The sequence below is a fragment of the Hyperolius riggenbachi genome, chromosome 8 (genome assembly GCF_040937935.1).
Source record: "Hyperolius riggenbachi isolate aHypRig1 chromosome 8, aHypRig1.pri, whole genome shotgun sequence".
NCBI classification, from domain to species: Eukaryota; Metazoa; Chordata; class Amphibia; order Anura; family Hyperoliidae; genus Hyperolius; species Hyperolius riggenbachi.
The window spans coordinates 42,929,490-42,953,574 of record NC_090653.1 but is presented as its reverse complement, the minus strand read 5'-3'; the positions used below and the strand labels follow the sequence as shown (position 1 = coordinate 42,953,574).

At 44.9% G+C, this 24,085-nt stretch overlaps 1 protein-coding gene across 1 annotated transcript in view; it reads left to right on the top strand.

Annotated features, from left to right (window-relative positions):
- The window catches only part of NOTCH4 (notch receptor 4), a 174,381-nt gene that overhangs the window by 60,122 nt on the left and 90,174 nt on the right, over positions 1 to 24,085 (top strand). The window contains exons 4-11 of the mRNA XM_068250322.1: positions 5,362 to 5,703; positions 7,602 to 7,724; positions 8,949 to 9,179; positions 10,721 to 10,876; positions 12,624 to 12,809; positions 12,888 to 13,001; positions 22,246 to 22,479; positions 23,429 to 23,539. Coding sequence (XP_068106423.1) covers positions 5,362 to 5,703; positions 7,602 to 7,724; positions 8,949 to 9,179; positions 10,721 to 10,876; positions 12,624 to 12,809; positions 12,888 to 13,001; positions 22,246 to 22,479; positions 23,429 to 23,539 — 1,497 coding nt within the window. The remainder of the gene's footprint in view (positions 1 to 5,361; positions 5,704 to 7,601; positions 7,725 to 8,948; positions 9,180 to 10,720; positions 10,877 to 12,623; positions 12,810 to 12,887; positions 13,002 to 22,245; positions 22,480 to 23,428; positions 23,540 to 24,085) is intronic.

Sequence of the window (24,085 nt, the reverse complement as noted above, 5' to 3'; positions counted from 1 at the left end):
AGAAATTATGGTGTTAGCAAGTGCCGGACTCTCTGTAAATGTAGATTGTAGTACATGATGGAAAGGAGTTTGGAGAGTTATGATAATGTTCCAGAATATGATGACGACTATACTTGAATAGATATTGATTTTTTTTGTTTTTTGTTAAAGAATAAATGTGGATTGTTGTTCATGGAAAAATAAGACATCCCCTGTTAATGAGCCCTAGCACAACTTTTGCAACAAAAATGTATATAAGACCCTGTCTTCTTTTCAGGGTAACACAATAAATCAGTCCTTCTCTTTCACGTACAACTCCCCAGGGCAGAAGCTCCTTTCCTCCACTTTCATATACAGCCACTCCTCTTCTCTGTCCAGCTGCCCCCATGTGCAGCAGCCACCCAAGCCCTGGGCCTTTGTGACCTCTCCAGAAATCAGGCCCTGCTCCTGTCTGCTGGCCACAGCCACCTTTTGGCTTCAGCTGCATGCTTGACAGGCAGTTATGTTTCTCAGGGGCATGCTCAGATGTGACTTGAGGGGTATGCCATCTCTCCACCACCAATGCTAAGTGCTAGCAAGCATCTGAGTACAGCTATGGCCTCTCTCAGATGTGACTCAATAGGGTAACCGCCTTTCCACCTCCCATGCCGAGTGCTAGCAAGGGCCTGGGTGGTGCGCAGGAACAGCTGACAGGCGGTGAATACACTGCCTTCCGTGTGATAGTGGCCTTATTAGAAAGCAGGTGACAGAGATTCAAGATTGCGGAGTCCTTTTGGAAGCAGGTACAAAAAAAGAGCAGGCTACAAAACGAATCCAATATGGAAGACATCTGGGAAGGGTATAATTGGCTATTATTGATTAACAGCCTGTTTGATTAGCAGAATTGAATTAGGAGTCTGGCATCTAGAACATTGAGTCACACGTCCTCAACAGAGATCATTAGTGAAATGCCCAGTTTTGCCACTCAAAATACAACAAATCTGTTCTTTGAAAATCATCCCACCTACTAAACTCACTGCTGTTGGGTGATTATTTTCTGAATACATCATCTGTGGAATGGGATCTGCCACTTAAAGCGTACTTGAGACGGCGGATAAAAGAAGTTTTATACATACTGTACCTGGGGCTTCCTCTAGCCCCCTTTATGATGATCCTTCCCTCGCCGTCCTCCGTCACCTGCATCCTCCGCAATCTGACTTGGTAATTTGGCCTGGCGGGGACAGTTGGCACAGGCGCAGTACATCCGCGCATGCTCCTCCGTCGCACTGGAGCGTAGTACTGCACATGCGCAGCAAGCCTCGAGACCCGAAGTTACTGGACCAGACTGTAGAGGATCCAGGCGGTGGCGGAGGACAGCGAGGGACGGATCAGCGAGAGGGGGCTAGAAGAAGCCCCAGGTATGTATAAAACTTCTTTTATCCACCTTCTCAGGTACACTTTAACAGCTTCTGATTGGCTGTCAGTGGCAGCAACAAAAAGCTGAAAGCTTCTTTCTGATTGGTTTGGTCCATGTGGAGGGTTCATACAGGGCCCATTAAATCTTAGACTGGTCATGGTGTACTGGAAATCCACCTCACACATTTTATGAGCATTACTAGGCCACACCCAGATTTCCTGTAGCGTTCCACAGCTGAGTCACTTTATTCTTAGGACTTACAGGGGAGTACGAGCATTGTTCCGTGTTCCAGTAACATCACAATAGTGTGATCACGTGTCTGGGCACAAACCTTCCTCATCATCAGTGCCGGGACTGCCCGTTATGTCCTCCTTCCTCTTTCTCGTCAGAAACCTTTTCTCAATGAACACATTTCCTTGCTGACTTCTAATGAAAGTATAGTCCTGCATACGAATAATTCATGTATTGTTGAGGGCTGTCATTGTGTGTTGGGATTTCCCAGAATAAAATAGTGAGTCTCAGGACAATCAGAAGTTGATGTCCGGAGTCTTCTGAAGAATGGCATAGTGGGCCTGATTTAAAGTTGAAAAAAGTTAGTGCCCTGGCCCGGATTTACACACCTATAGGCACAGAGGTTCTGGCACCCTAAACTTTACTTCGCCCTCCATGAACCTATAAGGCCCCACTGTACCACACTGCAAGTATACTGGCTGTCCTAGCTGTCTCTTCTCCCTTACTTCCCTTGCCCATCATAGGTAGCTACGGGTGCCCTTTAGTATTAGGTAGCCAGAGGTACCCTCAGCATAAAGAAGCTAGAGGTGCCCCCGACTGAAGGGAGATCTCATCAGTGGAATGCCGGGAGCTGGGTAAGAAACCTCCTATTTACACTCTGGAGAAGGTAGGCACTGAGGATTGGGAAGTGAGCCGCCTTTCCATAATCAGGCACCTGTAGGCATGTGCCTACAGTGCCTTATGGTAAATACGGCCCAGTTAGTGCCCCACATAAATATGTAAAGCTTTTTTTTTTTTTTTTTGGTCCCTATATGTCCCCTAATTTATTTATTATTTTTCTACCTGGTCTGTGAGCCTTTGCTGAACTGTGCCGAACTGTGCAGTGCCAACAGGATTGTGGGAAGTCTTTTTTTTTTTTATCTACAGTAACAAGCTTATCTCAATAGGAAAATAAGGGCCAGAATTGGGCCCATGTATTGATCGTACATGCTGCAAGATACAGGGCCAACATGCTCGATCGGGTGTGCGGCGGTTAGGACGTGATATCGGGATGAGTGGCAAATGCAACAGAACCCCCGGCGCTGTCCCCCCTAATGTAAAAGGTGCCCCATGCAATTACATTTTATCTGTCCAGTTTCTGCTGTTGGCTCCGTCTCTGCACTGCCTCCCATATTTGCGCCCGACCTGGTTGCCGGCGTATACGTGGGCCCTTGTCTGACATGGACGGCGAGGCGGCGGATACAGCATCACAAGGCCAATTTCGGAGAGATTTCATGCTGAAATCGATTGGGAATCGGCCTGTGGTGTATGGGCAGGCAACAAATATGTCTCTTGGTCGATCTGCCCATACATCGTCTGATGTATGGCACTTTTACATTGCACACAGGTGGACTGCATTTTACTAATTATGTGACATTTGAAGGTCATTGGTTGCACCAAGGCTTCACAGGTTGAATACATAAGGCCAGTTTTAATTTCACATCACAACAGACAATTTTTGTGTAGATCCATCATCCATCACATAAAATAAGACTAAAAAACATTAAAATTACAGGTTGGAATGTAACAAAATGAGTCGAAAGCCTTGGGGTGGTTGAAGACTCTTGCACAACGGCGCTGTACGCACAGTAATATACTGGCAGTTAGGTTGTGGCTTGTTGTTAGTCATGGAATGGATCAGGAACATACTTTGGGCCAAAATATTTTCGTAGTAGTTCCTCTAATTAATAACTGCAGAGAGAAACTTTGGTGACCAAGAAAAACAAGCCAGCGGCACTTGAAGCTCAAGCAAAATAAAAAACAAACTGTTGGAGGCGCCCAAAGGTATATTCTAATCTCTAAATGGTACTGTGTAGGAGTAGAAAACTTTTACCTCCATAAAGAACAAACCACATAGGTAAATGGTAAGTTTGCAGCAGTCACGGGTGTGGCCGCCTCTCGGTCACGGTGTGGGAGAGGCGCTCACACCCGTGACTGCTGCAAACTTAGGCATTTGTTATTGACCTGAGGAAGAGGGCTAGCACCCGTGAAATGCGTTGTCTTATTGTGCATCATTAAACCATTACATTTACCTATGTGGTTTGTTCTTTATGTAAGTAAGAATGATCTACTCCTATACAGTAACATTTAGAGATTAGAATATACCTTTGGGCGCCTCCAACAGTTTATTTTACATTAGTTCTATGCTTTGGGGTTAAGTATTGGACACCCGGTGTCACATTAACCTAAGGAGAGAGACCAGCCAGTACCTGCATAGCAGACCTGGACTACCGAGTGGGAACGGTCAATTTCCCGTAGGCTCTGTCAGTGGTTGTAGGAGTGCAACCCACCCTTGTGAGTATATATCATTACATCACCTTCAGCCATATATCTTAAAAATACTGCACCATTGGGCTCCTGGCCTCTCTCATTGCAGAGATCAACCACCAGGAGTTATCTTGAATCTTCAAGCAAAATGAGACTGCACTAGAACAAACACACTCTGACACCTAAAGGTCTACTTACAACATTTGAGATCGAAGAACAATGACACACTAGAAGTCTTAAGGTAGCCATATATTTAGCGATGATGGCCAGATTCGACCAAGAGGCAAATCTCTCTCTAATCAAATCTGATTAGAGAGAGATCTGCCGGCTGCCCATAAACCACAGATTCCCGATCAGTTGCATGCTGAAATTGATATGGAATTGGCCTTGTGAAGCCTCATCTGTCACCTTGCCGGCCCGACATTCTCCCCTAATGTGTAATATGCCCCTGGTGCCCAGTGCACTATATATTACCTGTCCGTGGCCGCTGCTTGTCTTCTGCTGTCCTCCGCCGGCTCTGGCCACAGTCCATCATCTATACACGTGCCCCACATGTTGCAGAGTAACGTGGGCACGTATGTTACTCCGGCAACTACGTGGGTCATGTGTTTGGACAAAGGACAGAGCCCGGAGCCAGCGGAGGACAAGCGGCCGCCACGGTGAGTTAATGTATAGTGCACTGGCACCGGGGGACACATCACACATTAGGAGGGAACAGCGTTGGGGGTTTAGTCATGTTTTACGCTCGTCTCGATATCAGTCGCTGTTACCACTGCGCACCTGATTGAGCAAGTTGACCCTACATCTTGCAGCATGTCCGACCGATTAATGTGACCAAATTGGCCCGATTGGTTGCATTGTCAATCCGACATGCTGATGTATGGCCACCATTTACACTTGACCTTGACATGTGCACCTGAGTTCCAGAACATTGGAAAAATCGGTAGCAGAACAGTGATGCACCAATACCTGCAGCTACATCAATGGTGCTCTAGCATTATTGTTCACGCAGTACTTCAGAAGCCAACGTTCATCCATGATCTGACTGCCCTCCAGCTAAAACATCTATGGAGAAGTTCATGAAGCCAAACACTTTGCCAGGGACGGATCTAGGGGGGGGGGGGGGGGCAAGCGGGTCTCTTGCCCCAGGCGCAGTTTGTTGAATTCTTAAAAAGGCGGTAAAGTGTGGATGGGGAATGGCAGTTTAGGCGCCAAAACCTGACCTTGCCCCAGGCGCAACTTAGGGCAACTTGGTCTAGATCTGTCCCTGCACTTTGCATGACCAAACAATCACCTTCATGGCAATGGATACATGAGCGAGGACACCGACATTGCTTGTTGGGAGCCAAAATTATCAAAACAGTTTATTTTTTAATTAAATGAGAAGAACCCAAGTAGATATAATATGATTATCTTATTAGTGGTAATATTTCTGTTTTGTCATTTAGGCAAGAACTGCGAGCACAATGACCACTGTGCCACCAACCACAACCGATGCAAGAATAACGGCAAATGTGTCAACAAGACACCTTCGTTCGAATGCCAGTGCCAGCCTGGTTTTACTGGGGATGCTTGTCAGGACGACGTAGATGAGTGCCAGGAGGCTGGCATCTGTAAAAATGGTGGAACTTGTGAAAATGGCTTCGGAACCTTCCACTGTAAGTGCCCGGATTTGTACGATGGCGTGCACTGCGAGAAGAAGAAAGGAAGGTGCTCCATACACAGCTGCTTCAACTCGGGATCTTGCCAACAAACAGACATTAACCTATACCAGTGTGCATGTCCACCAGGTAAGGATCTGTCCTTGACATGTAAGTCATTTGGGCACCTTTTAACCACAGGGATTTCCGCATAGGTCATCATCATCATTTGGTGGCTCATCTACTTTTTCTCAGGTAAACAAGTTGACTTGGTTTAGTTTGCATGTCTAGGACTACAGAGGCCAAAAGACATTCCTCTGGGCAGCTCAGTGGTGGGTTTTCCCACAGGGGACTAGTTACAAACCATAGGACACCATAGTAAGTCTTGTGATTGGGCACCCTCCACTAAACTTACCTCCCACAAACAACACCAGATTTATACTTTTTCCACCCCTAGGCCAAGTATGTTGTGGCTCGCCTTGCATGTGCAGCAGTGCCCCTCCCTCTTCCATGTGTAACATCTATGTACTGCAGATCCTCTCTTTTGTGTACAGCTCCCTTGAGGGTCAGCTTCCATTTTCATGTGTTGCTCCCCAGCCTTTTCTTTCATATGTAGCAATCTTTAGTTCATGTCCAGGTGCCCCCTTAGGCTGCAACCTTCCAAGGCCCGGGCCTTTGTTGCTTTTCCAGAAATCCAGCCCTGCCCTCAAATTACCCTGTTGAGTAATGCCCAGACCTTTACCTATACTCTAAAATAACCTTAGACTGCAATAATTCTGATGGTCTACCCTAAAAGAACTGGATGGAGATGCTAAGTTTTAAAACCAGATGGTGCCTACAGTAAAAATTACATGTCTAAATTTCCAGTGGTTCCATAGATCGCAGCAGGCAAAGAGGTAAGTGAAACCATCCATCATATTAAATAATCATTGAAGAAGTTTGAAAGGTAAAAGGGGAAGAACTTTCTCCAGACACTGAGGAACATCCTCCTGATCCTCTACGAAATAGTTAACATATTTATATTGTTCTCCAGAGCATATCTAAAAAAATTGTTGTTACATGAAGTTTTCATTGAATCTTATTAACATAATTAGCTGGTGGCACGCACTACGCATGCATCTCTCTGGACATCATGCACCCCACATCTGCACACCATCCAAACAGCACCGCAGCCAATCACAGTGGGGCAGGGCAGGAGGGGGCGTGTGTAGGGCAGACCAACACAGCTCCACAGCTAATCAGAGCAGGGCTGGGCAGGAGGGATGTTCTGTGTGGGAAGGAGGTTCAGTTTACATTGCCCAGGTTTAGGTCAGGGGCCCTTGAAGTGCTTGTGTAAACAGACTTTTGACATCAGTTTCCGTTTAGTAGTAAGTCTGACATCACCAGTTGATGTTCTTATCATTCTAGAGCAGTGGTGTCAAACTCAAATAGAATGTGGGCCGAAATTGAACACTGGGACCCAGTCGCTGGCCAACCTCAATTTCTACTGAACATCATCCTTCCTTATAAAGTTTCCAGGTGTCTAATGGCCCCCTACAACCCCCATACAGTTCCCTGGTGTCTAGTGGTCCTCACTCCCCATACAGTTCCCTGGTGTCCAGAGGCCCCCACCCTCCCCTATACAGTTCCCTAGTGTTTAGTGCGTTCCCCCTACCGCCCCCATGTGCTTTCCCCGGTGTTCAAGGGCTTCACCTCTAATATAGCTTCCCTGGTGGTGTAGAGTGGGCCATACATAATGCAAAGTGGGGAAACCACTTGAGGGCCAAATTTAATGGCTCTGAGGGCCAGATTTGGCCCGCGGGCCGGAGTTTAACATGTGTGTTCTAGAGGAAGGAGAGCTGAAACTATATTGTGGTCTATCAAAAAGACAAGCTGACTAACTGAGGTCAGACTGATGTCGTTAAAAAAAATCCAGGCATGCTAGCCCTAAAAATATGTATAGTTCGACCTTGAAGAGAAATGTTACCTTCCTGGAAAGGACGTTTGTTCTTAATGTAATAAAATTGTCATTCGTATATTTTATGACATCGCCCCATGTTGTTGTCTAGGTTACTCAGGGTCGCAGTGTGAGGAGAACATTGATGACTGCATCAACCATAAATGTCAGCATGGAGGAACCTGTATAGATGGATTGGAAAAATACACCTGCAATTGTCCCCCAGGCTGGACAGGTGACCACAAAACCCATCATGCTTCCTTTTTCTCCTATATACACTTTGTTTTGTATACTCCTGTGTAGTTTCCTGTCTGTGAAGTCTATACAACTTTAGAGTCTTCTCTAGGCTGATATCCTAATTGTCTATTAATAAATACCATATATAAAATGTTTTATGCACATTCTCTGTTTGTTATGCTCAAGATTACACATAAATATTTCATATATTGGACAAAAGCTCTGGGGAAGCAGTATTGCTCTGATTCATATAGCACCGCTATGGAAATTAGCCCAAAGAGCTGGAAGCAGGGATGTAAACACAGGATGTTAACCCTTTGTTTGCTTCAATGAATCCAGGAAGTAGAAACACTGCAGATGTATTGCAGGAGTTCTGTAAGTTGTAACAAATAAATGTTTTTTTTTAAACTTATTATGCTGCTGCTCATCTGTTAGATCAGAGAGGAAGTTCAGAGTTCAGGTCCGCCTTGATAGAGTCCTGGAGGGGTTGAGGGTAGGGGAACACATATGACGTTTCTACTCGTGGAAGAGATCACCTCTTGTAACCAGTGCTGGTCGTAATGAAAAAATCTACGCTTACGGGTCATTGCACGTAATTCTACGCAATTACGCAATACGCAATTACAGTTACGGCGTACTAAATTATCTACGGGTCATCACTGTAATTACGCGTAAACTTACGCAGTTACGTGTAAGGATATCGTAATGTAGGCACTTACGCTGCAATGTTACGCGTAGTGCCGTAATACCCATGAATGCGTATATTTTGACGCATACGAACAATGTGTACGCAATAGCCGTCAATGTGACAGCTATTGCGTACACATCATTCGTATGCGTCAAAATGTACGCTTACATACTGAAGGGCGGGAGAAGATACTATTGGTTGCTTAGGATGTTGACTGATTGGCTACTCTTAGAAAAGGGGAGTTTTTACATTAGTAATTACGCGTAAAATTACACGTAAGTCTTCGTAAAATTACGCATACCTAGCAATTACGGTAGACAGCGTAATTACCATACCACTTTACTGCTTACGCGTAAATAATTACGCGTAAGACCGTAAATTACGCATAGCGCTTATGCGTAAATTTGAATTGAATTACGATGCGTAATTACGCTCATGCGTAATTTTGGCCCAGCACTGCTTGCAACCCCTGAAGTTAGTTGTTTGCTCTTTCCTGAAGCTCACTACTAATATTTGTCTCTTCCTCCCTGCTAGGCGGACTCTGTTCCAAGGACATTGATGAATGTCTGACTCCCGGCATATGTAAAAATGGGGGGACTTGCCAGAATGTAGACGGAGGCTTCAAGTGCGTATGTGTCAATGGATGGACTGGTGTCAACTGTGAGCACAACATTGATGACTGCGAGACGGCCACGTGTGCAAAAGGGTCTACCTGCATCGACCACGTGGGGACGTTCACCTGCCAGTGCCCTCCAGGAAAGATCGGTAAAAACTAATTTTTTTTAAATTAAACTTTTTATTTTTATTTTTTTGAAAAAGAAGAAAGGTCATCTGAACATTAATAACAAAATCAACACACAGTAACAACACACACAATAAGCACATGAATGATGTAAGTACAATATACAATTAGGCCTCGTTCACATTGCGTTCCGGTCACGTTGGACGTCTTTTGAAGCATTTTTTTCCCCCCTTCCCGGTGATTTCTGTGCTTTGGGTGTTTTTGGTAAGCATTCTTGTAGGCGTTTTTTGCAGAGGGATTCCGTTTTTCCACTTTCTGACGTCAGTCAGGAAGTGAACTCTTTGATCTGGAAAATAATAAATACAATGAATTTATTCTTAAAGATGCGACCGCAATCGCTGCACAAAGCGATTTTGTGCGCGTTTTGCGTTTTTCCTATACCTTTCATTGTAGCAAAATTCTACCGGAAATAGTCCATGCAGCTCTTCTCTGAACGGAAAGCGGACGGATCGCCCCAATCTGAACTAGCGCATAGGATAGCATGGTGTAAGCGCTTTTAGGGCGATTTTGAAAAATCGCAAGCGCTTAAAAAAATTCAAAAACCGCCTCCAGTGTGAATGAGCCCTTAAAGTTTTTATAACTTCCATGCAGTCATGCGCCTGTCAAGATGGTGAAACACAGAGTCTAATATTATTTATTTTCAGTTTAAGGCCTTCATATTTAGGACAGAATTCTAAGCAGCAGCCCTGACAGTCAGATGTAAAATCTTCTTCATTCTACTGCAAACAAACAGAAGTTATGACCCTTTGAACTTTCCAGATCAGCTCTAGAACTTTAACAGCATGTTTTCCTCAGCCAGATAAAAGTGTTTTGCTTTTATTTACTTTACCAGCTCTAGTTTTTTTGTAAAGGACAACTGAAGAGAGAGATATATGGAGGCTGCCATGTTTATTCCCTTTTAAGCAATACCAGTTGCCTGGCAGCCCTGCTGATCCTCTGCCTCCAATACTTTCAGCTATAGACCCTGAACAAGCATGCAGCAGATCAGGTGTTTCTGACATTGTTGTCAGATCTGAAAGATTCATTTCATGCTGGTTTCTGGTGTTATTCAGACCCTTCTGCAGCCAAACAGACCAGCAGGGCTGCCAGGGAACTGGTATTGTTTAGCAAGAAATAAACATGGCAGCCTCCATAGTCTTCTCACTTCAGTTGCCCTTTAACACTTTTGCCATACTTCAAACAGAAAAGGACTTCAGACAATTTCTTAGTAGGGTTATTATTGCATGTACATTTCGTTATCACATCATGTCACATGTCACTTGAACTTCATCCATAACAGCTAACAGACTCATCTATTTACATCTGCGTCGGCATTATAGTAATACATTGCTATTTGGGAAAGTGCAATAACCCAAGTACAGTAACCCGCAGCAGCCAATCAGATTTGCTTTCCAGCAATTTGATTGGTTGCTTTGAACTTCTGCACTTAGAACATTTCGCTTCATTGAGTAATGTAGTTGTTTTTTTACCGGCCATAAGACCGTGTCTTTTTTCCTGTCCTCAGGTCTGCTGTGTCAAATGGAGGATGGGTGTCTGAAAAATAAGTGCCACCCTAAGGCCACATGTGACATGGACCCTTCATCCCACAGGGTGTTCTGTCGCTGTCAGCCTGGCTTTACCGGCCCCACCTGTCATGAAGACCTGGATGAGTGCGTGTTAGGTGAGTCATTGTACATTATATCTGTGCAATCATGAGACTTTACAGTCATGTATGTTTCTTTCAAAGTCCCAAATAACTAATGGTACATGCGTATATCACCTGACATAATTGTGATTATTTTGGGTGATAGTTTACAAACAGTCCCCATACGGATACACTTCTGGCTGTCCTACCTAATGTGTAATGTGACCCCTCCCAGTTCCCAGTGCACTATACATTACCTGTCCGTGGCCACCTCTTGTCCTCTGCTGTCTCCAGGGGGCAGTCCTTTCTCCAAACACGTGCCGCACGTGGTTGCCAGAGTAATGAGGGCGTGTGTGTGATGTCACACATGTGTCGGCAACCACGTGGGGTGTTTGTATGGATGAAGGACTGTGCCCGGAGCCAGCAAAGGACAAGCGGCGGGCAGGAAATGTATAATGCACTGGGGGGCACATTTCACATCAGGGGGACGGCGTCGGGCCAGCGACGTGGCGGATAGGGCATCACAAGGCTGATTCAGGATCAATTCTAGCAAGAGATCGATCGGGAATTGTTGCGGTTTATGATAACGTGCTTTCCCCCTCAGGTCCTCCCCCCCCCCCCCCCACCCGCCGCTCTCTGCCTCTGTTTGCTTCGCAAACCAGGAGTACTTCCTGTGTCGTGGCTTAGCTTCCTATTGGAGGAAACAAACAGAGGCTGAGAGAGGCGGGGGAGGAGCACGTTATCGAGGGGCGATGCTACAAGGCTGATTGACAGCCTCACATAAATAAAGCCAGCTAGCGACAAGCAGATTGTCGCTAGGCTGGCGATCTTTTAGGGGCGTGCAAGGGGGGGGGGGGTGGCAGCGGCGGTACAGTGACCCAGAGGCATGTCATTGTGCACATGACATGCCTCTGGATCCTATTAGGATTATAATATGCTACCTCGGGTTCTCTCAGAGTCTGAAGCGAAAATATATTGCTAAATTTAGCTTTCCATTTGCTTCAGTACTCTCTCCAGCGCTAAACCACCGCATCCCCGGCGAAAAACGAGGGCTGCTGACCCCCCAAATCCCCGGGGGGGACTAAGGACGGTGCTTCCTGGAAGGGGCAGAGCTCTCTGCTGTAGCTCTGCCTTTCCTGCCGTCAATCGCCGCACATCGCCGCCTCTCCCCGCCCCTCTCACTCTTTCTTCACAGAGAGGGGCGGGGAGAGGCAGCGTTCGGCGCAGCGATTGACAGCGGGAGAGGCAGAGCTACAGCTCATAGCTCCCCCTTTCAGGGCAGCACAATCCACGACCATGTTGGTCGTGGATGTTTGCCCCGGCATTTGGGGGGTCTGCAGTGCTTGTTTGTTGGTGGGGATGCGGCGGTTTAGCGCTGGTGAGACTTCTGAAGCAAATGGAAAGGTAAATTTAGCAAAAAAATTTGCTTCAGAGTCTCTTTAAGATCCATCCCAAATCCATCCGAAATTCAGATGGAACTGGAGAAAGTCTGTCTATGTAAACCTTTATATTACTTTCAGTATCCCTATTACATAGTTAGCTGGGTTAAAAAAAGATGCAGGGCTTAATCTAGGGGCATAGTGCCCCCCAGGACCAATGGCACTCCAGGCAAAGAGGCAAGAGGCAAAATGGCCTGGAATGCCTTTGCCTAAAAACGGCCCTGCTTTCCTTTATTGCAGCTGAGGAAGTGGCAGAACTTTTCAGTATTCGTATTCCTGAATACTATCTACTTGTGCTTATTTGGTCTAACCTTCCTATTTCTTATTCATCAATTTATTCTCAGGCCCCTCCCCTTGTGAACATGGCGGCGAATGTGTGAACACGGTGGGTTCCTTCGAATGTCGCTGCCCCCTGGGATATACGGGAACCCGCTGTGAGACTGACCACAATGAGTGCCACTCCAACCCCTGCCGCAATGGATCCTCGTGCATCGACCTCCTTGGCCACTTCCAGTGTATCTGTGCACCTGGTAAGACCATCTCCAACCATGCAAGGGTTACTCTCATATAAAAACATATTCCCTACTAATACTCTATCTCCTCTGCAGGATTCGAGGGAGAGCTGTGTGATCAAGAGGTGAACGAATGTTCCTCGTCTCCATGTTTAAACGGAGGAAATTGTACTGATCGCCTGAGTGATTATCACTGCTCCTGTCCTCCAGGTGAGAGAGCCATTATTGTATTTAAGCACCGAGTCTGAGTAGGCTGTGAGCTTCAATATGAGCAGTGACCAAACTCAGCCGATTCCCAGGTCCAGATTTACCATAAGACATTGTAGGCACGTGAATACAGGCGCCTCAAGATGGAAAGGCAGCTCACTACCCTTTCCTCGAGCGCCTCCCTTTCTCCTTCCCTGTGCAGAGTCCTGATGACCTTTAGCTACTTAATACTGAGGTTCCTCTAGCTACCTAATACTTGGGGACACCTCTAGCTATTAAATATTGAGAGCACTTCTGGCTACCTAATGCTAAGGGCACCTGTAGCTACCTGAGACGAGCAAGAGAAGTAAGGGAGAAGTGACAGCATACTTGCGGTTGAGGTTCGGCGGGTTTGTAGGTTTATGGAGGGCGAAGTCTAAGGTGCCAGGACATCTGTGCCTATAGACCCCTGTGAGGAAAATCTGGGCCTGCCGATTCCTATGACTCTCAGGCATGGTCGGAATAGCCCATTTCCGTTTCCGTCACAATTCCGCATTCCGTCATATAGAAATTCCGTTACCGTTCCATTCCGACGATATACCGGGGTAATTCCGCGGAATTCCGTTTAATTCGGAATTCCGCCGGAAAAATTCTCTCTCTCTCTCTCTCTCTCTCTCTCTCTCTCTCTCTCTCTCTCTCTCTCTCTCTCTCTCTCTCTCTCTCTCTCTCTCTCTCTCTCTCTCTCTCTCTCTCTCTCTCTCTCTCTCTCTCTCTCTCTCTCTCTCTCTCTCATCCATCCATCCATCCATCCATCCAGTAGGGAATTGCAGATTTTCAAAACAGCTTATATACCATAGCTGGGATTTGAACCCAGAACCTAGTGTGTAGTAGGTATGTGTCTTAACCTCTAGACCATGACCCACACTACATGCTAAAGCTGGCGGTAGCATAAACCATACTTCCATTATGATCAATTCGATAGAAAAAGTAGCATGATTAAGGATTTGTACTTTTTGAAAAGCATGCCTATATACCATAGCTGGGATTTGAACCAAGGACCTAGTGTATAGTAGGTATCTGTCTTAACCTCTAGACCATGACCCACACTACATGCTAAAGCTGGCGGTAGCATAAACCATACTTCCATTATGATCAATTCGATAGAAAAAGTAGCATGATTAAGGATTTGTACTTTTTGAAAAGCATGCCTATATACCATAGCTGGGATTTGAACCAAGGACCTAGTGTATAGTAGGTATCTGTCTTAACCTCTAGACCATGACCCACACTACATGCTAAAGCTGGCGGTAGCATAAACCATACTTCCATTATGATCAATTCGATAGAAAAAGTAGCATGATTAAGGATTTGTACTTTTTGAAAAGCATGCCTATATACCATAGCTGGGATTTGAACCAAGGACCTAGTGTATAGTAGGTATCTGTCTTAACCTCTAGACCATGACCCACACTACATGCTAAAGCTGGCGGTAGCATAAACCATACTTCCATTATGATCAATTCGATAGAAAAAGTAGCATGATTAAGGATTTGTACTTTCTGGCTTCCATGTGGATGGGGGGTGCTGCACTGCTATTCCATATGTGGACCACCAATATTTAAAGATGTAGCTGACTGCATTTATAAGCAATACATTTTCTGTGTGGGGGGCCGGTAAGAAAGCCTTAGGGGGCCACATTCGGCCTGCGGGCCTTAGTTTGAGGACCACTGCTCTAGACCATCAACCACACTCAGGGCCAGGCTTTAGCATGTAGTGTGGTCAGAGGTGGGACAAGGTCCTTCAGCACCCAAGGCTGAGACAGCAAAGTGCGCCCCCCCATCCCTCCCACCCCAGCTGTCACACACTGATTGCTATTACACTAAGAGGTGCCCCAGGGCCCCCCCCCCACCCCCAACACCTTAATCTCTACTTATCTGGCTTGCAGTCGCTGCCATGTATCACCTTTTCTTATTTCTTTCTGCTTCAAACACAATTGGGAATGACAGCTGAATGAATTGTGCACCCCCTCCTACACTGCGCCCTGAGGCTGCAGCCTCTCCCTTACTAGTGGGTAAGACAGGTACCTACTACTATGCAGTGTGGGTCATGGTCTAGAGGTTAAGACAGATACCTACTACACACTAGGTCCTGGGTTCAAATCCCAGCTATGGTATAAAGGCATGCTTTTCAAAAAGTACAAATCCTTAATCATGCTACTTTTTCTATCGAATTGATCATAATGGAAGTATGGTTTATGCTACTGCCAGCTTTAACATGTAGTGTGGGTCATGGTCTAGAGGTTAAGACAGATACCTACTATACACAAGGTCCTTGGTTCAAATCCCAGCTATGGTATATAGGCATGCTTTTCAAAAAGTACAAATCCTTAATCATGCTACTTTTTCTATCGAATTGATCATAATGGAAGTATGGTTTATGCTACTGCCAGCTTTAACATGTAGTGTGGGTCATGGTCTAGAGGTTAAGACAGATACCTACTATACACAAGGTCCTTGGTTCAAATCCCAGCTATGGTATATAGGCATGCTTTTCAAAAAGTACAAATCCTTAATCATGCTACTTTTTCTATCGAATTGATCATAATGGAAGTATGGTTTATGCTACTGCCAGCTTTAACATGTAGTGTGGGTCATGGTCTAGAGGTTAAGACAGATACCTACTATACACAAGGTCCTTGGTTCAAATCCCAGCTATGGTATATAGGCATGCTTTTCAAAAAGTACAAATCCTTAATCATGCTACTTTTTCTATCGAATTGATCATAATGGAAGTATGGTTTATGCTACTGCCAGCTTTAACATGTAGTGTGGGTCATGGTCTAGAGGTTAAGACAGATACCTACTATACACAAGGTCCTTGGTTCAAATCCCAGCTATGGTATATAGGCATGCTTTTCAAAAAGTACAAATCCTTAATCATGCTACTTTTTCTATCGAATTGATCATAATGGAAGTATGGTTTATGCTACTGCCAGCTTTAACATGTAGTGTGGGTCATGGTCTAGAGGTTAAGACAGATACCTACTATACACAAGGTCCTTGGTTCAAATCCCAGCTATGGTATATAGGCATGCTTTTCAAAAAGTACAAATCCTTAATCATGCTACTTTTTCTATCGAATTGATCATAATGGAAGTATGGTTTATGCTACTGCCAGCTTTAACATGTAGTGTGGGTCATGGTCTAGAGGTTAAGACAGATACCTACTATACACAAGGTCCTTGGTTCAAATCCCAGCTATGGTATATAGGCATGCTTTTCAAAAAGTACAAATCCTTAATCATGCTACTTTTTCTATCGAATTGATCATAATGGAAGTATGGTTTATGCTACTGCCAGCTTTAACATGTAGTGTGGGTCATGGTCTAGAGGTTAAGACAGATACCTACTATACACAAGGTCCTTGGTTCAAATCCCAGCTATGGTATATAGGCATGCTTTTCAAAAAGTACAAATCCTTAATCATGCTACTTTTTCTATCGAATTGATCATAATGGAAGTATGGTTTATGCTACTGCCAGCTTTAACATGTAGTGTGGGTCATGGTCTAGAGGTTAAGACAGATACCTACTATACACAAGGTCCTTGGTTCAAATCCCAGCTATGGTATATAGGCATGCTTTTCAAAAAGTACAAATCCTTAATCATGCTACTTTTTCTATCGAATTGATCATAATGGAAGTATGGTTTATGCTACTGCCAGCTTTAACATGTAGTGTGGGTCATGGTCTAGAGGTTAAGACAGATACCTACTATACACAAGGTCCTTGGTTCAAATCCCAGCTATGGTATATAGGCATGCTTTTCAAAAAGTACAAATCCTTAATCATGCTACTTTTTCTATCGAATTGATCATAATGGAAGTATGGTTTATGCTACTGCCAGCTTTAACATGTAGTGTGGGTCATGGTCTAGAGGTTAAGACAGATACCTACTATACACAAGGTCCTTGGTTCAAATCCCAGCTATGGTATATAGGCATGCTTTTCAAAAAGTACAAATCCTTAATCATGCTACTTTTTCTATCGAATTGATCATAATGGAAGTATGGTTTATGCTACTGCCAGCTTTAACATGTAGTGTGGGTCATGGTCTAGAGGTTAAGACAGATACCTACTATACACAAGGTCCTTGGTTCAAATCCCAGCTATGGTATATAGGCATGCTTTTCAAAAAGTACAAATCCTTAATCATGCTACTTTTTCTATCGAATTGATCATAATGGAAGTATGGTTTATGCTACTGCCAGCTTTAACATGTAGTGTGGGTCATGGTCTAGAGGTTAAGACAGATACCTACTATACACAAGGTCCTTGGTTCAAATCCCAGCTATGGTATATAGGCATGCTTTTCAAAAAGTACAAATCCTTAATCATGCTACTTTTTCTATCGAATTGATCATAATGGAAGTATGGTTTATGCTACTGCCAGCTTTAACATGTAGTGTGGGTCATGGTCTAGAGGTTAAGACACATACCTACTACACACTAGGTTCTGGGTTCAAATCCCAGCTATGGTATATAAGCTGTTTTGAAAATCTGCAATTCCCTACTGGAAGAGAGAGAGAGAGAGAGAGAGAGAGAGAGAGAGAGAGAGAGAGAGAGAGAGAGAGAGAGAGAGAGAGAGAGAGAGAGAGAGAGAGAGAGAGAGAGAGAGAGAGAGAGAGAGAGAGAGAGAGAGAGAGAGAGAGAGAGAGAGAGAGAGAGAGAGAGAGAGAGAGAGAGAGAGAGAGAGAGAGAGAGAGAGAGAGAGAGAGAGAGAGAGAGAGAGAGAGAGAGAGAGAGAGAGAGAGAGAGAGAGAGAGAGAGAGAGAGAGAGAGAGAGAGAGAGAGAGAGAGAGAGAGATTTTTGTGTTATTCCGGAAAATTCCGTCGGAATTATAAAATTTCCGCGGAATTCCGTTTGAGAGGTATAGGAATTCCGATTGACTACCGGAATCGGAATTAACCTAATTCCGGCCGGAATCACGGAATTTATAATTCCGCGGAATTTTCCGAGCATCCCTACTCTTACCAACCCTCCAGCTAACCCTAAAGGTTATTTTAACCCTAAAGGTGGCCATACACCTAGCGATTTTGTGGCCGGATTGAGCATCCGATTAGATGATTTTATTAAGCCCAGTCGATGATTGAGTTTCGCATTCCGCAAGTGTGGCCATCACCATCATAATCTGCACACCCATAACAAGTGTAGCCACAAAAACCCCTGATTTGAAGAATGAACCCCTTTATCAGAGGAAGTGAAGTAGTAATGGGGGTCCCCTTACAACTCGCAGGGGCTGCTCCCCTCTAGCTACGCTCCTGCTTGCTCTGACTCTATGACCATTATCAGCGTATGTGGGCTCCAGAAACATCATGCCAGTCGGGAAAATGGGTTCCGCTCCCACTCTGTTAGAGCAGTAGGATCAGCCATACTATGCCAGGGAAAAAACACATATATAAGTAGATAGATACTTGATCTACTTACATAACACATGTATTGTACTGTCCACGTTTTGATTTCAGTAAATAATATATAGTAAATGAAGAGAATTCTGTTCCTGGTGGGGGCCATGTCTTTTGCCCACAGTTTAGGCTAAAACCTGATGTATTTCTGCCCTTTACTTTTTTTCTTTTCTCCTCCAATCACTGAGTCACCTCAGTCTTGCTTGTAAACACAAGTGAGCAGGGGATCAGGTTTCAGATAAGCAGCTAGGCAGGGAAATAAATAGAAGAAGAGGAATATATTATACATAAGAATAACCCCCAGCATGCAACTGTTTGGCACTGACTACTAAAGGGCCAGTGCTCCTTAAAGAGAACCAGAGATGAAGCACCCTCATGTATTTTATTACATTTATCAGTGGGAACATGACAGTAAACACCTACCCTGCTTTTAGTTTCTTTGTTATCTGCTTAATTAGTCTATTAGCAACTGTGATAAGAATGCACCGACTATTCAGTCGAGGTTTGACCTGGAATCATTATAGCTGAGTCACTCTTCTGTGTAGTCTTTTCAAGCCCAAGCCTTCCCCTCTCCTGGCTTAGATTTCATGCTTTGCATACTGAGAGCTGTGATGATATGGGAGAGGCTGCTGCTCCTGAGAGAGAAGCTCTGTGGCTGTAATATGATCCCTGTGTGCTCTGTGTGCACTAGATACTGATAATAACGGCAGTTTCATTCCTATGAGAGACACTTCCTACAGGCAGATATCATACCAAAATGAAAGCACATAGATGAAAGGCTGCATTTAGCCTAGATAGCAGCATAGTCTCATATAGCCTAGACAGCACATCCAGAACAACTGATAACCCGGAGGGAGAAGGGATATGAGTCGGCGGCCATATTTGAATTTTCCTGGAGCAATAATGGATAAAAAACACTAAAAAAGGCACACCAGAGCGGCAAAATTATCAGGTAGAGCATTTATTTTTTACAAGCTATCAACTGATATGTTTATTTTGTGTGAAACGTTCATCTCTGGTTCCCTTTAAGTATGTGATAACTCCAAATCATAACAGCAGAAAACGTTTTGAAAGTTTTGAATGCAGGATTAGCATCTTTATCACTTAATACACTCAGACCAGTTGCTGTTGGAATTTGATTTTTATGGTGACACTCCCGCTTTAAAATTGGCAAGTGTACATAGGATATCTTATACGTGTATGCGATAAGATATTGTAATTTTCTATATGGAACATTTCACATGTTACTTTTCCTTCCTTAACTTTTTATTTTCTATATAAGCTGTATTCAAAATTTATATAAAGTTTTATGTCCCTAATTTTGAAAATTAGTGGTATGTCTTATACATAAATGTCAAATTTCAGCTCGTGGGCCAAATCTGGCCCTCAGAGCCATTACATTTGACACCAGGGAACTGTATAAGGGAGGGAGGACCGCTAGACACCAGGGAACTGTATAGGGGAGGGAGGACCACTAGACACAAGGGAACTGCATAGGGGTTGGAAGGGGGGTCAGTAGACACCGGGGATGTTTATAAGGTGGTCAGTAGACATTGAGGTCGGCCCGCAACTAGGTTCCAGTGTTCAACCACTTTCTATTTGAGTTTGACACCCCTGGTCTAGTATGAAGTTTTATCATGTATACTATATATATGCTACTCTACCCCTACATAAACATTTTTTGAAACAAAACAAAAAAATTTGCAAGTGTAAATGGTTCCCACGCTTAAAGGAAACTAAGTAAAAAGGGATTATACCAGTTAACTATCTGGGGCTTCTTTTAGTCCCCTGAAGTCACCCTGGTCCCTCACCGTTATTCCGCGGTGCTTCGTTCCTCAACTGTCCCCCCCGAACGCTGCATGCACGGCCCCATGCGACACGTCTCCTCCATCACGCCAGCAGCGTTATACATTGTAGACATTGCTGCTGCGCATGCTTGGAACGCTCCGGGGAACATGTGATAGTACAAAGCAGAGAAAGGCAGCGCTTCTTAGGACAAACTACATCGGAATGACTAGCTGCATAAGTGTGTAGAGCCTACTTATAGGCAACGTGCACACCTCACATTCAAACTAGCTGCAACAAATTACCATTATTGAAGGATGTTAGCTTCCAAAATAGTTTGCATGCAAACTAAGTACTTGACCTTCCCTGCACGATGAGGTGATCCTGTGCGGGAGGGGCCCTTACCTCTAACTAATAACCATTTCAGCCTGCGGGTATTTTAACCTTATGCATCAGAGCAATTTACACCTCCCATTCATTCGCCAATAACTTTATCCCTAATTAATTATCACAATGAATTGATCTATATCTTGTTTTTTCCGCCACCAATTAGGCTTTCTTTGGGTGGTACATTTTGCTAACAATTATTTTTTTCTAAATGCATTTTCACAGTAATATTAACCACCCTGGCGTTCTGATAAGATCGCCAGGGAGGCTGCGGGAGGGTTTGTTTTTAATTAAAAAAAAACTATTTCATGCAGCCAACTGAAAGTTGGCTGCATGAAAGCCCACTAGAGGGCGCTCTGGAGGCGTTCTTCCGATCGCCTCCGGCGCCCAGAATAAACAAGGAAGGCCGCAATGAGCGGCCTTCCTTGTTTTGCTTAGATCGTCGCCATAGCGACGAGCGGAGTGACGTCATGGACGTCAGCCGACGTCCTGACGTCAGCCACCTCCGATCCAGCCCTTAGCGCTGGCCGGAACTTTTTGTTCCGGCTACGCTGGGCTCAGGCGGCTGGGGGGACCCTCTTTCGCCGCTGCTCGCGGCGGATCGCCGCAGAGCGGCGGCGATCAGGCAGCACACGCGGCTGGCAAAGTGCCGGCTGCGTGTGCTGCTCTTTATTTGAAGAAAATCGGCCCAGCAGGGCCTGAGCGGCAGCCTCCGGCGGTGATGGACGAGCTGAGCTCGTCCATACCGCCAGGCTGGTTAAGAAGAAATTGGAAAAAATGCATTATTTCTCAGTTTTCAGCCATTATAGCTTTAAAATAATACATGCTACCATAATTAAAACATATGTATTTTATTTGCCCATTTGTCCCAGTTATTACACCATTTAAATTATGTCCCTAATGTATGGCACCAATATTTTATTTGGAAATGAAGGTGCATTTTTTCCGTTTTGCGTCCATCACTATTTACAACCTTATAATTTAAAAAAATGTTTGTAATACACCCTCTTCACATGCATATTAAAAAAAGTTCAGACCCCTAGGTAACTATTTATGTTTTGTTTTTGTTTCTCGTTTTTATCTTGTATTTTTTTGTTTTCATTCAGAATTTTATTTGCGTAATTTTTAGTGTGGGAGGTAAACAGTTAGTTTTAAATGTAATAATGTGGGTTTATTTTATTCAGAAATGTATGTAGATGTAGTTTTACTATTTGGCCACAGTGAATTTTTTTTTTTTTTCAGCCCTGGAAGCAAAGCGCTCGCTTCCAGGAAACAAGGAGGACGGGAAACTTTTTTTTGTCAGAAAGACGGCGGCTTCTGATGAGAAGTCGTCGGTCTTTCTACCGGTGATTTAGATCAATGAATGGGAACTAAGTTCCCATTCATTGATCTCTGGGCTAATGGGGGGCGGCACAGGCACATGCGCAGGAGCACAGCAGCAGCCGCCTGGACGTGACAATCACGTCATGGTGGCTTAAATGGTTAAACACATGCAAATGCATAACCTGGGTGCAGCTAGATGTGAAACAGGATAGGAGTTCCATGTTTGCTGCAGATATAATGGCGGGAGACCTCATGTCATCCACACACTGTGCTCTAGTAGCTTATATCACCACTTCCTCTCTTCCTCAGGCTTTAATGGCCGTCGCTGTGAAACTGACGTGGACGAGTGCTCCAGCAATCCCTGCCACTCCGGCCTCTGTGTGGACCGCCCCGGCTTCTTCACATGTGAATGCTACAGCGGGTTTAGAGGCCTGTTGTGTGAAGAGGACATTGACGAGTGTCTCAGTCAGCCCTGTCGTAATGGGGCGACGTGCCTGAACCTTCAAAACGGCTTCCAGTGTCTCTGTAAACCTGGCTTCACAGGTAAGAGATGTTGTTTTGTTTATTAGTCTCTCTGTTTTAAGAATACTTTGCCGAACATCGCCAGCTATTCAACCCCACAACCTGAAAAGCTTGTTACAGAAATCCCCATCACACCTAGTGGCCACACTGGCCAGGTTTCTTCCTGGCTTGTGTAGGCACTCTGTAGCTGAACTTGTTGGTAAACTAAGCTGCATCATGTCTTGGCACAGTGGCATAAATACAATTCATGGCATCCCCCTACAAAACTTTGATTCCCCCCCCCCAATGTTTACACCCCTTCCCTTGTCCCCCCTCAATGCCCTTTACAGCCTTGGGGCGTTTCTCACAAAGGTCATAAGAGAACTTTGGCCATCTTCACACCGATTACTAGTTTAGCCACAAAACACCTGCTCTGAAGTATAGACCCCTGTATCGGAGGAAGAGAAGGTTAGTGATTGGGGCCCCTACAGCTCTGAGTCCCCCTGCAATCACAGGTGCTGCTTCCCTCTAGTTACACCCCTGATGTCACAGGTCACCATGGGTACACTTTGAGTTCGACACAATTTTATGCTGATCGTATGTTGCTTATTTTGGCAGCAGCTTTGTTAGTGCCAGTTTAGACGGGCGTCTCGGTCATCTCAATCAAATGCTTTTCTGCTAGCGAGTGAAAAAGAATTTGTCATCCTTCGGCGCCGTTTGCCAAATGCATTGCATTTTGGTCCCCTCAGGAGGACACAGAAGTGCCGCGGTAGTAGATGTAGCATCTAGGATGAAACAAGCCAGTGGGAAATGATGGGATCAAGCGCGGCATTTCCACAAAAGTGGACAGCACTTGAGTGACGAACGGCCTTCATTTGATGCGGTGTAGATGTCCGTCTGAACCAGCCCTTAGAATATACAGAATTATATGTTTTCTTTCCCCATTTATTCTACTAAATGTTACAACATTGCATTTATATTCTCTCCTCAGGTCTGACATGTGACACGGATATGAACGAATGTAGCAGTAACCCGTGCCTGCATGGACGTTGCATCGACCTCGTTGATGCGTTCCAGTGTCTTTGTGATCCCGGGTATTCAGGTAATGTCGGCAAGGGAATGAGCCGCCTTTCCATCATCAGGCGCCTGTAGGCACGTGCCTACAGTGCCTTATGGTAAATCCAGCCCTGCCAGCCGTACAATGCTACTTTTGGCAGCAGCTCTGTTAGGGCTGGTACAGACGGGCATTTGAACCACCCCTCTGGCGTCTCGGACAAATGCTTTTCTGCTAGAGAGTGAAAAAGCATTTGTCATCCTTTGGCAGCGTTCGACAAATGCATTGCGTTTTGCTACAGGGGGACATGGAAGTGCCATGATTAGCAGATGTAGCATCCAGGATAAAACGAGCCAAAGGGAAATGATGAGATCGAGCACAGCATTTCCACGAAAGTAGACAGCAGTTAAATGATGAGCGGCAGCCGTTTAAGGCCGTGTAGATGTCCATCTGAACCAGTCCTTAGGTGGTGCCAAGGGACAGGGTGTAACTACCAATCATTGGGCCCCCAACAAAACTTTTATGGGGACCCCCAATATTCACACCCTTTCTCTTGCCTACCCCTGGTGACCCTCACAGCCTGATGGTCCATCT